The 12161-nt window shown below is 47.6% G+C and overlaps 1 protein-coding gene across 1 annotated transcript in view; it reads right to left on the bottom strand.

The window, feature by feature from the left end:
- LOC115498725 (SV2 related protein) overlaps positions 1 to 12161 on the bottom strand; it is a 78048-nt gene that overhangs the window by 22596 nt on the left and 43291 nt on the right. Inside the window, exon 7 of the mRNA XM_030292340.1 lies at positions 1524 to 1587. Within this exon, the coding sequence (XP_030148200.1) occupies positions 1524 to 1587 (64 nt within the window). The remainder of the gene's footprint in view (positions 1 to 1523; positions 1588 to 12161) is intronic.

Below are 12161 nucleotides of genomic sequence, written 5' to 3'. Positions count from 1 at the left end.
GGCTGACGATCTTCTGTTTGCCTCGCCATCCTTTCCCACCTTGCTTTTTTTGTATGGACTGCATCCACAGGCTCCCTGTCTTCTGGCTTTCCACTGGCTACAGCCAAGGGGGAGCCCCACAGGACATGGGAGGGAGGGAGGGAGGAAGGAAAGAGATGTGGAGGCATTTATTCCTCTGGCTCCCTCCCTGCACGGTGGTCCTGGGCTGGCTGCATCTCTCAGCAGGTCACAGCACCTGTCCAACAGCCCTGGACACATAACTCTGTCTCTCTTTCTCTCTGGGCTGCTAATTACTTCCTGCCTTTGCCTGGCAACTGGCACCTCAGGCCTGGGGCTATTTAGAAATAGTCCCTTTATCAAACCCTCTTCAAACTATCCTAAGTTGAGTATGCTGTCTCCTGCTCAGGCCCTACAACTATTGTCCATTGCCAAACATGGCCCTTCAGCTTCTCCATCAGTTCTGGGGGACTCCGAGAGCCTTCCTAAATCCTCTTTGGCTGAACTCAACCACAGTCTATTTCTGTTGCTGGCAACCGGGGGTGATAGTCAAAATGTCTAACAAACTGGACCAACCCAGGATAGGCACCTGACACCGGTCATATACCCCCCGCTCTCAACAACACACATATACCATGACTGTGCCAGGAGTTAACTCTTCAGATGCTAGATCATGGGAAGTTCTAGGGGGTCCTAAGAGTGGACGGGGTGTCAGGCGATGAGGGGTAATCAGGGACCAAGATCTGCTGGCATAAACGCATCTCAATATTTAAATAGTTGGTTCATCCATACCAGCGTGGACCAGATGACTACAATCCTTATCGATCAGGGGTAGATGCAGTCTGGGTGGTAAGTTGGGCAGTGATGTCAATGTGATTACTATTGTCAACGTGGTCATGGTGACTAGAGACGTCAGAGTGGCATCATAGTCGTCACTGTGGGCATCAGTGTCCGAAAGGACAAATAAACTCTACTGCCTGCATGCTAGAGGGGTCATTGGGCAGCTACATATTGGCCCTGAGATCTTCCAGAACCATGATTGGAAAACGGGTCACAAAACCTTGGCAGAAAGAAGGCTCGGAGGGACGAGCTGGACCGAGGGAGTTTTAAGGCAGCCTCTAGGCTACAGAAGTGGCCCCTCACACAAGACACAGGTGAGCCGGGATACAAACGGGGGTGGAGGGTGATGATATGGATGGGGGACAGGAGTTTTGGTCCCCTTACGCACCAACTCTCGGCACCAACTCTCAGATAAAAGCCACGTGAAGTCCAAGAAGGAAATACCACCTGCCTGTCACCATTTTTTTAAGAGATCGATTGTGGGTTTTTTTTGTCAATTGAAGGGTTTATCCGTATTGCAAAAAGACCATGTCAGAATTGACATAATTGACCCGTTTAAGTCTCCACACACTGAGTCTGTTAGAGCTCTCTTAAACTCCCATTTCCTCATCCTGTGGCTCAAGATGCCCGAGAATCTCCTGCTCAGGGACTGAGCGCTCTTGGGAAACCCAGACCACCCTCCTTACCTCAATCAGCAAAATACACTTAGCTCTGGCCTTCATGGGAAGGAACTCCGCGTACAGCGTCACCCTGGGAAAGCAGAGAGACAGGAAGAAAGTTAAGGTCAGGACTGAGTAAGAGGCCACCGCTTTCTGAATTTCTAGGCCAATACTCCTCCGAGGGTGGTCTGTGGACCACTTACTTCGGAATTTCCTAGGATGACGGCTAAGGTCATAGATCCCTAGGCCCCACCCCAAACCCTTGGGAACAGACTCTCAGGGGTGGGGTTCTGGCATCTGCATTCACTCACTCACCACATGATTCTCAAATTTAGAACTGCCGACACGGAGCCCTACCCACAACCCAGCAAATATAGGAGAAAATAGGGTAGTGCGACAACGGGCAACTTCAATCTGGAACATTATTCAGGTTTTTCCCTATTATTCACGTCCTGAATAGTCTTCAAGAGTCCAGGCCTTTCATTCTGTAGGATGCTCCTCCTCTTAAGTCCATCTGCTGTCTCCCTGTGACCAGACTCAGGCCATGTTTTCTTGGCAAGAACCCCGCAGAAATGATACTAAGCTCCTTCCAGTGCCTCACATCAGGGCCATATGGTGTCAACTCATCTCATCACTGGTGACATTAACCTTCATCACTGGCTCAAGATGGTGTCTGACAGATTTCTCCACCCTAAAGTTATCCTTTTTCCATCTGGGATTACTTTGCGGGGAAAAATTCAGAGATTATGCCAATATCCTGTTCTCCCTAGAACCTCTACCCATCAGCTTCGGTATCCCACCCATGGACGATACCTGCCTGAATCAACACTACTATGATGGTAACAGGTGGTATTTTTTAAATTTCCATTGTTCCTTCTACATTTAGAATGGATATTCTACTGTAAGGAGGAATTTCCCTTTTCCCCTGTATCTATCTATCTATCTATCTATCTATCTATCTATCTACCTACCTACCTACCTACCTACCTACCTATTCATTCAGCGAATCAGTATGAACTTGTAGATTCCTATTTTATTCAGTGGGTTGTAACCCACTACTACCATTATTCTTCTGATGCTCAGACTGTCCCAGATCTGACCGTTGGAAGACTTTTTTTTTTAATTTTTAAAAAAATGTTTATTTTTGAGACCGCGAGAGAGGCAGAGCACAAGCGATGGAGGGGCAGAGAGACAGAGGGAGACACAGAATCCAAAGCAGGCTCCAGGCTCTCAGCCAGCAGCACAGAGCCCAACGTGGGGCTCGAACCCACAAACCATGAGATCATGATTTGAGCCGAAGCTGGACGCTTAACCAATTGAGACACCCAGGTGCCCCTCGTTGGAAGACCGTTTAAACCAATCCCTATGTCTCTTTTACATGCCTCCATCATTCCTTGAACTCTTCTTTACTTTCTGGCACAACAAGATGTCCAAGTTCATGGTGTGTTTTCCTGGTCCCAGCCACAGCGTCAGCCATTTTTCTAAGAGGTTCTGGTTCCTTTCGGTAGAAGACGGTATTTAGAAACCAAATACTGATGTCAGTGTGCTCATTGCTGCTGGGCTGTCGTTGCTTCTAGGCCTTCTCAGTGGATGCAGCTAAGAGATCTCTTTATCTATCATCTATCTTGGTCTCTCCATTTCTCTCTGTCCACATGCACTCCATACACCCACATGTTTCTATATCTATCTGTGTATATATATGTTTAAAAAACAACGAGTTCTTACTGATACTTTCGATTCCAGTCCAACCAGAAGGTTAGGGTTCTTTCTAACCCTCCCGGGTTTCCATGTTTATAATTCCCTTCTCCGACATTGAGACACGGGGGCCTCATTCTCCTCAATATATTTCTTATTTGCTCAATCAACTTATTGGTTTGCTGAATGTAACGAACGTCCTACCTGTATCGACCCCTCCATCTACGACATTCGTGCCCCTTCCCCTGCCTTCCGCTTCCTCAGCCACCGGCCACGCTGGGAAGAGAAGGAAACTTCTAAACGACTTCCCCGTGCTGCCTTCCAACTTGTTAGGAAAAGCAGGCTTTCTCTTTCCCCACATCTCCCACCTAAGTCAAGCATCGGAGCTACTAGATAGCGTCATGTGACTCTCCTGGCTCCTCATAAGGGAGGCCAGGGAGAGAGAGGCTCATTTCCATTAACCCTTTTGAGGCAGATGGATGCTGGTGACCCATCTAGGTCTCCTGGGATGCCCCTTTACTAGTTCGTGTCCAACTCCCAGCTGCTGCTGCTAATGCTGCAACCCTCTTCTGGGATTGCTCTTGAGCAACTGTGGCTGCCTCACCAGAGAAGTGTCTAGGAGTTACAACCCTTCTCCCCAGGACAGACTGGTATGTGCTTACAAAAGTCCCGTTCCATTGCCTCAACGTAGGACAGACCTTGTGGAACAAAGAACACTCCTGAGTTCCCTGTGGGATCAGCCCGAGTCTCGACGTCACCAGAAACCATACTTTTGCTTAACTTCTTCCTTTCAACATTATTGCCTCTTTCACGGTTTTACGGGTTTCCGAGAGCATTCCCTAAATAAATCACTTATACAAGAATCTCTGACTAACCTCTGCTTCTACGGAACCTCTGCTTCTACGAATGACGTCCTTCCCTGCATAACATCTAACATTTTGAAAGTTGGTCTTAGCAATACCACTGAGATTAGGGAACAGTTCTATCGCCAGTAGAAGTCCTTCTCAGAATAATGATAAAAGGACACCTCTGTCCAGAGAAGGAAGAATTCTTAGGAGCCTCAGAGGAAAGGTTAGGGCTTTAGTAGTTCAGGTATATACACTCTATTTAGAAAAAAGTATGAAGAAAAGGCAATGTCATCTAGTTCATTTCACAGTATAAGTATTCTAGTATATTCTCTCTGTCTTGATCTTCTGTCTTTATCCCTCTTTCTCAGTCTCTGTCTCTAGCTAAGATCATACTCAAGAATTTTGAACCTAGGGCACCTGGCTGGCTCAGTCAGTTAAGCATCCGACTTCAGCTCAGCTCATGATCGCCCGGTCAGTGAGTTTGAGACCCACGTAGGGATCTGTGCTGACAGCCAGAGCCTGGAGCCTGCTTCGGATTCTGTGTCCCCCTCTCTCTCTGCCCGTCCCTGCTGGTGCTCTGTCTCACTCTGTCTCTCAAAAATAAATAAATGTTAAAAAAAAATTAATAAAAAAATAAAAAAAGAATTTTAAACCTTACTTTTCATTGATTTATAAATAGCATTACCATACCACTTAAAACCCTCTTACACACATATATTCCATCACATGCATGAACCATACGTTTCTTTTTTTTTTTTTACATTTTTTTAACGTTTATTCATTTTTGAGAGATGTAGAGAGACAGAGTGTGAATGGGGGAAGGGCAGAGAGAGAGAGAAACACACAGAATCCGAAGCAGGCTCCAGGCTCTGAGCTGTCAGCACAGAGCCCTATGTGGGGCTCGAACCCACCAACCGTGAGATCATGACCTGAACCAATGTCGCTTAACCGACTGAGCCACCCAGGCGCCCCTGAACCATACTTTTCTTAATAATAGCTACCTTTTATTGAGGACCTACTATATGCCAAACATTCTTCTAGATGTTTTACATGAATTATCTCAGTAAGCATCTCAAATAAATGGGGTAGATAATTATAATCCTCTGTATGTGTGTACGTATTTTTTTTTAAGTTTTAAAAAGTTTATTTATTTTGAGAGAGAGAGAGAGAGGCAGGGAGGGGCAGAGAGAGAGGGAAAGAGAGAAAATCACAAGCAGGTTCCACGCTGCCAGCGTAGAGCCCGATGCGGGGCTCGAGCCCACAAAGCGTGAGACCATGACCTGAGCCGAAATCAAGAGTCAGCAGCTTAACCAACCGAGCCACCTGGGTGTCCCTGTGTGTGTGTACTTTTGATTCTCATTTTCATCTCTAGATCTATCTACGTTAGATAAATTGTTAGTTGACCAGGATCACGCAGCTAGTAAGTCAGTAAGTAGGAGAGCCAAAATTCTCACCCACATCTGTCTATAGCTTCTAGCCCACCAACCACTTCCTCATTTGGATGGTTTCACGACGACGAACAACACTTCAGTGAACGTCACCAGGCTGAAGACATTTTTGTCTGCACGTGGTTTCCTTAGGCTAGGCCCCTGCTAAATAGAGTTTGTGTCAAAGCCTATGCGTATTTTGAAGGCTTTTGATATATATTGCCAGAGTGGTCCCCCCCAAACTCGTTCCAGTGTATATGCCCACAAGTACCTCGCTCAGCAAAAACCATCAGGAATCTCATTTAACTCAGCTCTGAGAACGGGGACCCAGATTATAGTGGTTGCAGAGGTCACAGCGGTTACCATGGATGATTTCTTTGACACCTTATGCTCTTCTCCTCACGGTGTGCTTACATTATTCAAAAAAAAAATCGATAATAATAATAATAAATACTACTAATAAAGCGAGTAGCATGTTCACCTTTCCTCCATCACAGGAAAGTTCAACAACTAACTGCGAAACTGTGCCGTGGCGTGTTCCAGGGGGCAGAGCTATTCCTGTCCTTCGATGTCAAGGATTTCTTCTTATCATGAAGCTATAAGCACAGAGTCTTTTTATTTCTTTTTACATTTTTTTAGTTGAAGCAGCAGCACCTCACGAATGCATTTTCGTTTAAGACAAGTTAGCAATACACAAGTATACAGAGTATATGGTGCCTCTTCCTCTCCCCATTGCCCCTACTTCCCTTCCATTCCCCCCAAAGCCATAACTACCGGGAGCCTGCTTTGCAAACTTCCAGCCCCTTCTCTAGCTAAATAAATAAATGCAAGCAATGTTATCTTTTTTTCTTCCCTTCCTTTCCTTCCCTCTTCCTCCCTTCCTCTCTCCCTCCTGTCCTTCCTTTCTGTCCTCCCTACTTCCTTTCTCCCCTTCCTTCCTTCTTCCTTCCTCCTTCCTTCCTTCCCACATGCAGCATACCGTCCAAGTTCAACCCATACAAATGCCCGACTTTTCCAACTTCCTTGTCAATACAGTTTTCCACCTGCCGCTTCCTGCAACTCTGTCCTGAGTGCTTTCTTTGGTTATTTAAAAAAAGGTTTTTTTCATGTTTTATTTTACATGTGAGAGAGAGAGAGAGAGAGAGAGAGAGAGAGACAGAGCATGAGCAGGGGAGGGGCAGCGAGACGGAGACAGAATCCGAAGCGGGCTCCAGGCTCTGAGCTGTCAGCACAGAGCCTGACGCGGGGCTCGAACCCACAAGCAGTGAGATCATGACCTGAGTCGAAGGCGGACGCTCAGATGACTGTTCCAGGCGCCCCTCTCTGGTTATTAAGGCTTGCTCTGCCAACCTCGGTGGCAGACGAGGAGTCTAGTTTGCCAAGGAATTTAAACTTCCCAGGGGCAACTCTCAACAAACGACGTTTCCCTCCCCCTTAAACAGGACAATCTGGAGACGTGGGTTGCAGAATCTCCCAGAGTAAACCATTTGCCCTAGCTTCTCTGCGTCAGGATCTGCTTTCAATAAGACATTTGGGAAACCTTCCCATGTTAATATTCGCGGGTCTACTGCATTATTTTTAAACAGCGGTAACCCTGTTGATTAATGCTCTGATCGTTTTCAATTTCTTGTCTTTGCCTCGAATGCCACAAGAAACCTCTTTTCCTGTAATTGTCGCGCTCCCCATTTGGCCATTATTTATAGTGGTTCATGATGAAAATGAGCTGTTTGACCTCCATCCCAAGTGTAGGGATTATTACAAGCACACTGAAAAATAAAAGAACGAGCGGTGAAAGCAGCAATGCCAAGAAGCGGTTGACAGTGGCGTGAAAAAAATTCCCACCGAAAATCCTCAGAATGTATAGCCCTTGGCAGTTAGAGACTTACCATTTGGATCACGTGCTTGGAAAGAAGGGACCTGTGACCTCCCTTTGCCGTTTCTGCTTGGTCTTAAAGAGAAACCGCAGTGCTAAGGGTGGGTTTGTGCACGTTCCACCTAGACAAGAATCTGAAGAATCTTCTGAAGACCTTGCAAGGTGGAACAGATGGGCAGCGACCTGGAGTATTAATCTTGAAGAGCAGCTAACACACAAGCAGGGTGCCAGTTAAGGCAGGTGTCCAGCTCATTCTCCTAGCTAAGTGGCATTTCTACGGAAATAACACAGCACCCTCTGCTGGAAATAATAAACATTCTACCCTGGGGCCAGCCTGTCTCTTCCATATATTTTCTGTGTATTTTGCAATTAGTGGCAATGATCATTTAAAAAAAATTTTTTTAAGATTTATTTTTGAGAGACAGAGAGAGACAGAGCATGAGCGGGGGTGGGGAGGGGCAGAGAGAGAGAGGGAGACAGAATCCGAAGCAGGCTCCAGGCTCCGAGCTGTCAGCACAGAGCCCAACGTGGGGCTCGAACTCACGGACCGTGAGATCGTGACCTGAGCTGAAGTCAGACGCTTAACCGGCTGAGCCCCCTCAGGCACCCCCCCCCAGTCTTAATTAAAGGGAATAGAAACTTCTCTGAACCTCGAGTTCTACCTCTCCAGAATCATCTCCAAATCACTATCACGGACCCAGTGGACATTAATGATTTATCAGCATCTTCTCACTGTACAAGCTCAGAATCCTTCTACAGTATCTGTTGAAATGTAAGAGCTTTGGCATTAGATGGGCCTGGATTTGAACCCAGTTTCTCCATGCGGCAGATGGTTTGCACAAGGCGCCCCCCCCCCCCCCCCCCCCCCCCCCCCCCTCTTTTCCCTCCCTGTGTCTTGCTCCCTTGCAGATCACCTCCATGCAAAGTCTGTTTCCTCATCCCTTGAATCTGGGCGTTGAGACTCGCTCTTGATCAATAGAACGTTGCAGAAGTGATCTTGTGCCTTGGGCCTCAAGACGCTTTACGGCTTTTGCATCCTCACTCGGACCCCTACCCGGGTGCCACGTGACCACGTGACCGGCTGCCTGGGCTGGCCAGCCGGAGTTTGAGAGGCTTGCGGAGCATCGATGAATCAGCTGTGGCCATGCTAGCCTGGCCAGCCCCCATCCAATTCACCAGTTGACTAGAGACACATGAGGGAGCCCCGCCGAGCCCTGAACAACCCAACTGCCCAGCTGCAGAACCCCGAGCTCAGTAAACTGTCGTTAAGCCACAAATGTTGGGGTGGTCTGTTACAAAGCAAGAAGTAACTTCATACTCCCCTCAATAGCCATTTAGCCTTAAACACGTCACTTGTGATCTCGATCTCCAAGCCTGTTTTCTCATCTGTCCCTTGCCCTTGGTAAGCACTCAGTGGACGTTACTATGATCATCATTATCATTTAAGAAAATGTTTTTTATTTTTTATTTTTTTTAATTTAATTTTTTTTTCTCAACGTTTTATTTATTTTTGGGACAGAGAGAGACAGAGCATGAACGGGGGAGGGGCAGAGAGAGAGGGAGACACAGAATCGGAAACAGGCTCCAGGCTCTGAGCCATCAGCCCAGAGCCCGACGCGGGGCTCGAACTCACGGACCGTGAGATCGTGACCTGAGCTGAAGTCGGACGCTTAACCGACTGCGCCACCCAGGTGCCCCAAGAAAATGTTTTTTAAATGTTTATTTTTGAGAGAAAGAGAGAGAGTGGCAGAGAGGGACAGAGAGGGAGACAGAGGGCAAGCAGGGGAGGAGCAGAGAGAGGGGGAGACACAGAATCCGAAGCAGGCTCCAGGCTCTGAGCTGTCAGCACAGAGCCAGATGCGGGGCTTGAACTCAAGAACCGCGAGATATGACCTGAGCCGAAGTCGGACGCTCAACCGACTGAGCCACGCAGGCATCCCATCATCATTGTCGTTATTAATGTTACAACAGTAACATTATCTCCAAGGACCAACATAAATGCCTACCTTGGGGGAAGGAATAAAAGAAAGAAGAAAAAGAGAGAGGGGGAGCCTGGCTGGCTCAGTCGGTAGAGCATGTGACTCTTGATCTTGGAGTTGTGAGTTCAAGCCCCAGGTTGGGGACTAAAATTTAAAACAAATTAGGGGCTCCTGGGTAGCTCAGTAGATTAAGCATCTGACTCTTGATTTTGGCTCAGGTCATGATCTCGCGGTTTGTGAGCCGGAGTACTTTCTCCAGCTCTGTGCTGACAGTGGGGCACCTGCTTGGGATTCTCTCTCTCCCTCTCTCTCTCTCTCTGACCCTTCCCTCCTTGCACTTGCTTGCTCTCTCTCTCTCTCTCCAAATAAATAAATGACCACTGAAAATAATCTTCAACTAAGAAAAAAATCTTCAACTAAATGTTTCCAAATAATGAACTTAAGGGAGACATTTTTAGAACTACTTAAGAGCATCGCATAATTAAGGCATGATTGTTTTTATGTAAATGGATAGAGCCAAGGTGCTGGGAAGCCAATGGCTCTCTTGGGTGACTAAATATTTCTTCTGTCATTTTGTTTCTGTTTTTTCTTTGCTCTCCTCACGTCCCAAAGAGCCATGGAGTGGATTATTTAGGAGAATATATTCGCAGTGTCAAAAGGGATGTTTAAATACGAGCCCTGCCATTTGTTAGCTATGTGACCTTGGGCAGGTTACTTCATCATCTTTTAAAGTTTTACTTATTTATTGAGAGAGAGAGAGAGAGAGGGAGAGAGAGAGAGAGAGAGAGCCAGCGTGCAGGAGAGGAGCAGAGAGACAGAGAATCCCAAGCAGGCTCCGGGCCGTTTGCACAGAGCCCAATGTGGGGCTGGGGCTCACAAACCGTGAGATCATGACCTGAGCCTAAATCCAGAGTTGGATGCTTCACTGAGCCACCCAGGTGCCCCATGTTACTCAGTTTTTTCAAAGCCCTAGTTTTCTTATCTGCACAATGGGGATAACAATATCTATGCTTTGAAGTTCTGTGAGTTTTAAAATGGTCATGTGGATCAAAAGCACATGGTCTGGAGCTCGGGAAGTAGTCATAGCTCAAGAAACAAACAGAAGGGCTGTGGTCGCATTAAGTAAATGAACAGCTAAACGGGAGGCGTGACATTTGGGGGGTGGGGGTCGGGAGCAGCCGGGCAATCTGAGGACCCGCACGACATAAGGGTAAGGGGTAAAGGCCCAGCTGCTCTGTGTCCTTAATTGTATCCCCTGGTGTCCTGTCCTCTCTCCCTGAAGATCTCTCCCCTTTGCATTTTTAGGAGGTGATTTTTCTCTCTCCTAGTTACTCTGCCATTGGAATCCTGTCTGCCTACAGTCTTCCAGAGGCTCCTCAAAATGTCTGGTCGGCTGATGGCACCCTTTTCTTGCTTTCCAGCACTGTTAAGGATCTATTCTATTTCTCACGCCTTTTGTGACACTTCCAGAAAGTGTGGAGAAGGAGAAGGAGAAAAATGGCGCCTCTCATCCCACCATTCCAAACAAGAACCACGTTCTGAATACTTAGCTCCTTTCCCTCCCCTCTGATGGGAAGAAAGTCCGGGTAGCCATTTGGAGACTGGTTCTGCCATCATCCACCTGAGCATCCCTGAGAAAGGAATTTAACGTGTACCTGTGTGAGTGCGTTCCTTCCAGCCACTGGGGGAAAACTGTTCCTTAGTCAATGAATGGCTCATGAATGGGGCAGTGGCTGCGTCCGCAGAAAGTCCTGGGGTTGGTCCAGACGTGGAGGACAGCAGCCACAAGCCCCTGCCAGCCCAGATTTATGGGCTTGGCTTAATGGTTTCTGCCTCAAGTTCTAGTGGCTTTTAAACCCATCCGAGGTCCAGGAGTGTATGTCAAATGCCTACTCTGCAGAGCCCTGGAGGGATCAATAATGAATAGGGAGGGAAGGGCTGAGAACTGAGAGCCACTCACTGCCCTTCCAGCCACTAAGTGGCAGAAAGAGTCTGGGGATTAGCTCCCAGGCTAAATCCCACGTGGTCACATCTTCTGTCCCCATTTATTCCTTCCATAAGTACCCACAGTGAGTCCAACATCCATCACACGGACACCTGAGCTTCTCACCAAAGTCTTTGGCAGACCAGACACATGCTGACATTCACTAAGTGCTCTGCTGGGCACTGTCCCGGGCACTTCACGTGTGTTGTCATTTAATATTCTAAGTGACCCCCATGAGGTAGGTATGCTATCGTCCTCATCTGAGAGACGAAGAAGTTGAGGCGTAGAAAGGTCTAGTGACTCGCCTAGGGGCACACGGCTATCACGGCAGAGTCAGGATGCGAATCTGGTGACCAGGACCTAAGCCGTTCTACCTCAGTGTTAGCACGACCCTTCTAGAGCCCCTCTCCCAGCCGTCCCCCATCGTGATACTCAACGGGCCCAAGGAGTCAACCAGTGAACTGTTAACCCCCCAGAGGCAATGGCCACACCCTCACGCACCAAAGCCAATCTTGCTAGTTTGGCAGCTGAAGAGCCAGTCGGCCAGCAGCAGAGACCAACACAGAGCCCCCAGGGTGGAACCATCCCATGTCACATCCCATGTCACAACATAAAAGTTAGTTATAGTGGACATCTCCCATTTTGGAAGGAGCAGTGACTCGTCCTGACTGGAACTGGCACATATTCTGGGTATTGGCTTGCCTCTCCTGCCAGCACCATTATCTGAGGGCTTTCGGGGTATTTGACTCATTGACACAGAATCCCACGTAATAGTGCTTGAGACCTAGGAAGCTGATACACGTCAAAGAAGATGTAGCAGCAGGTACGTGACCGTGGAATCCACGGGTCCTGTCATATC

Source organism: Lynx canadensis, chromosome D3 (assembly GCF_007474595.2).
Source record: "Lynx canadensis isolate LIC74 chromosome D3, mLynCan4.pri.v2, whole genome shotgun sequence".
Taxonomy (NCBI): Eukaryota; Metazoa; Chordata; class Mammalia; order Carnivora; family Felidae; genus Lynx; species Lynx canadensis.
Note: the sequence above shows the minus strand (reverse complement) of the source record. Positions and strands in the feature narration are given on the sequence as shown.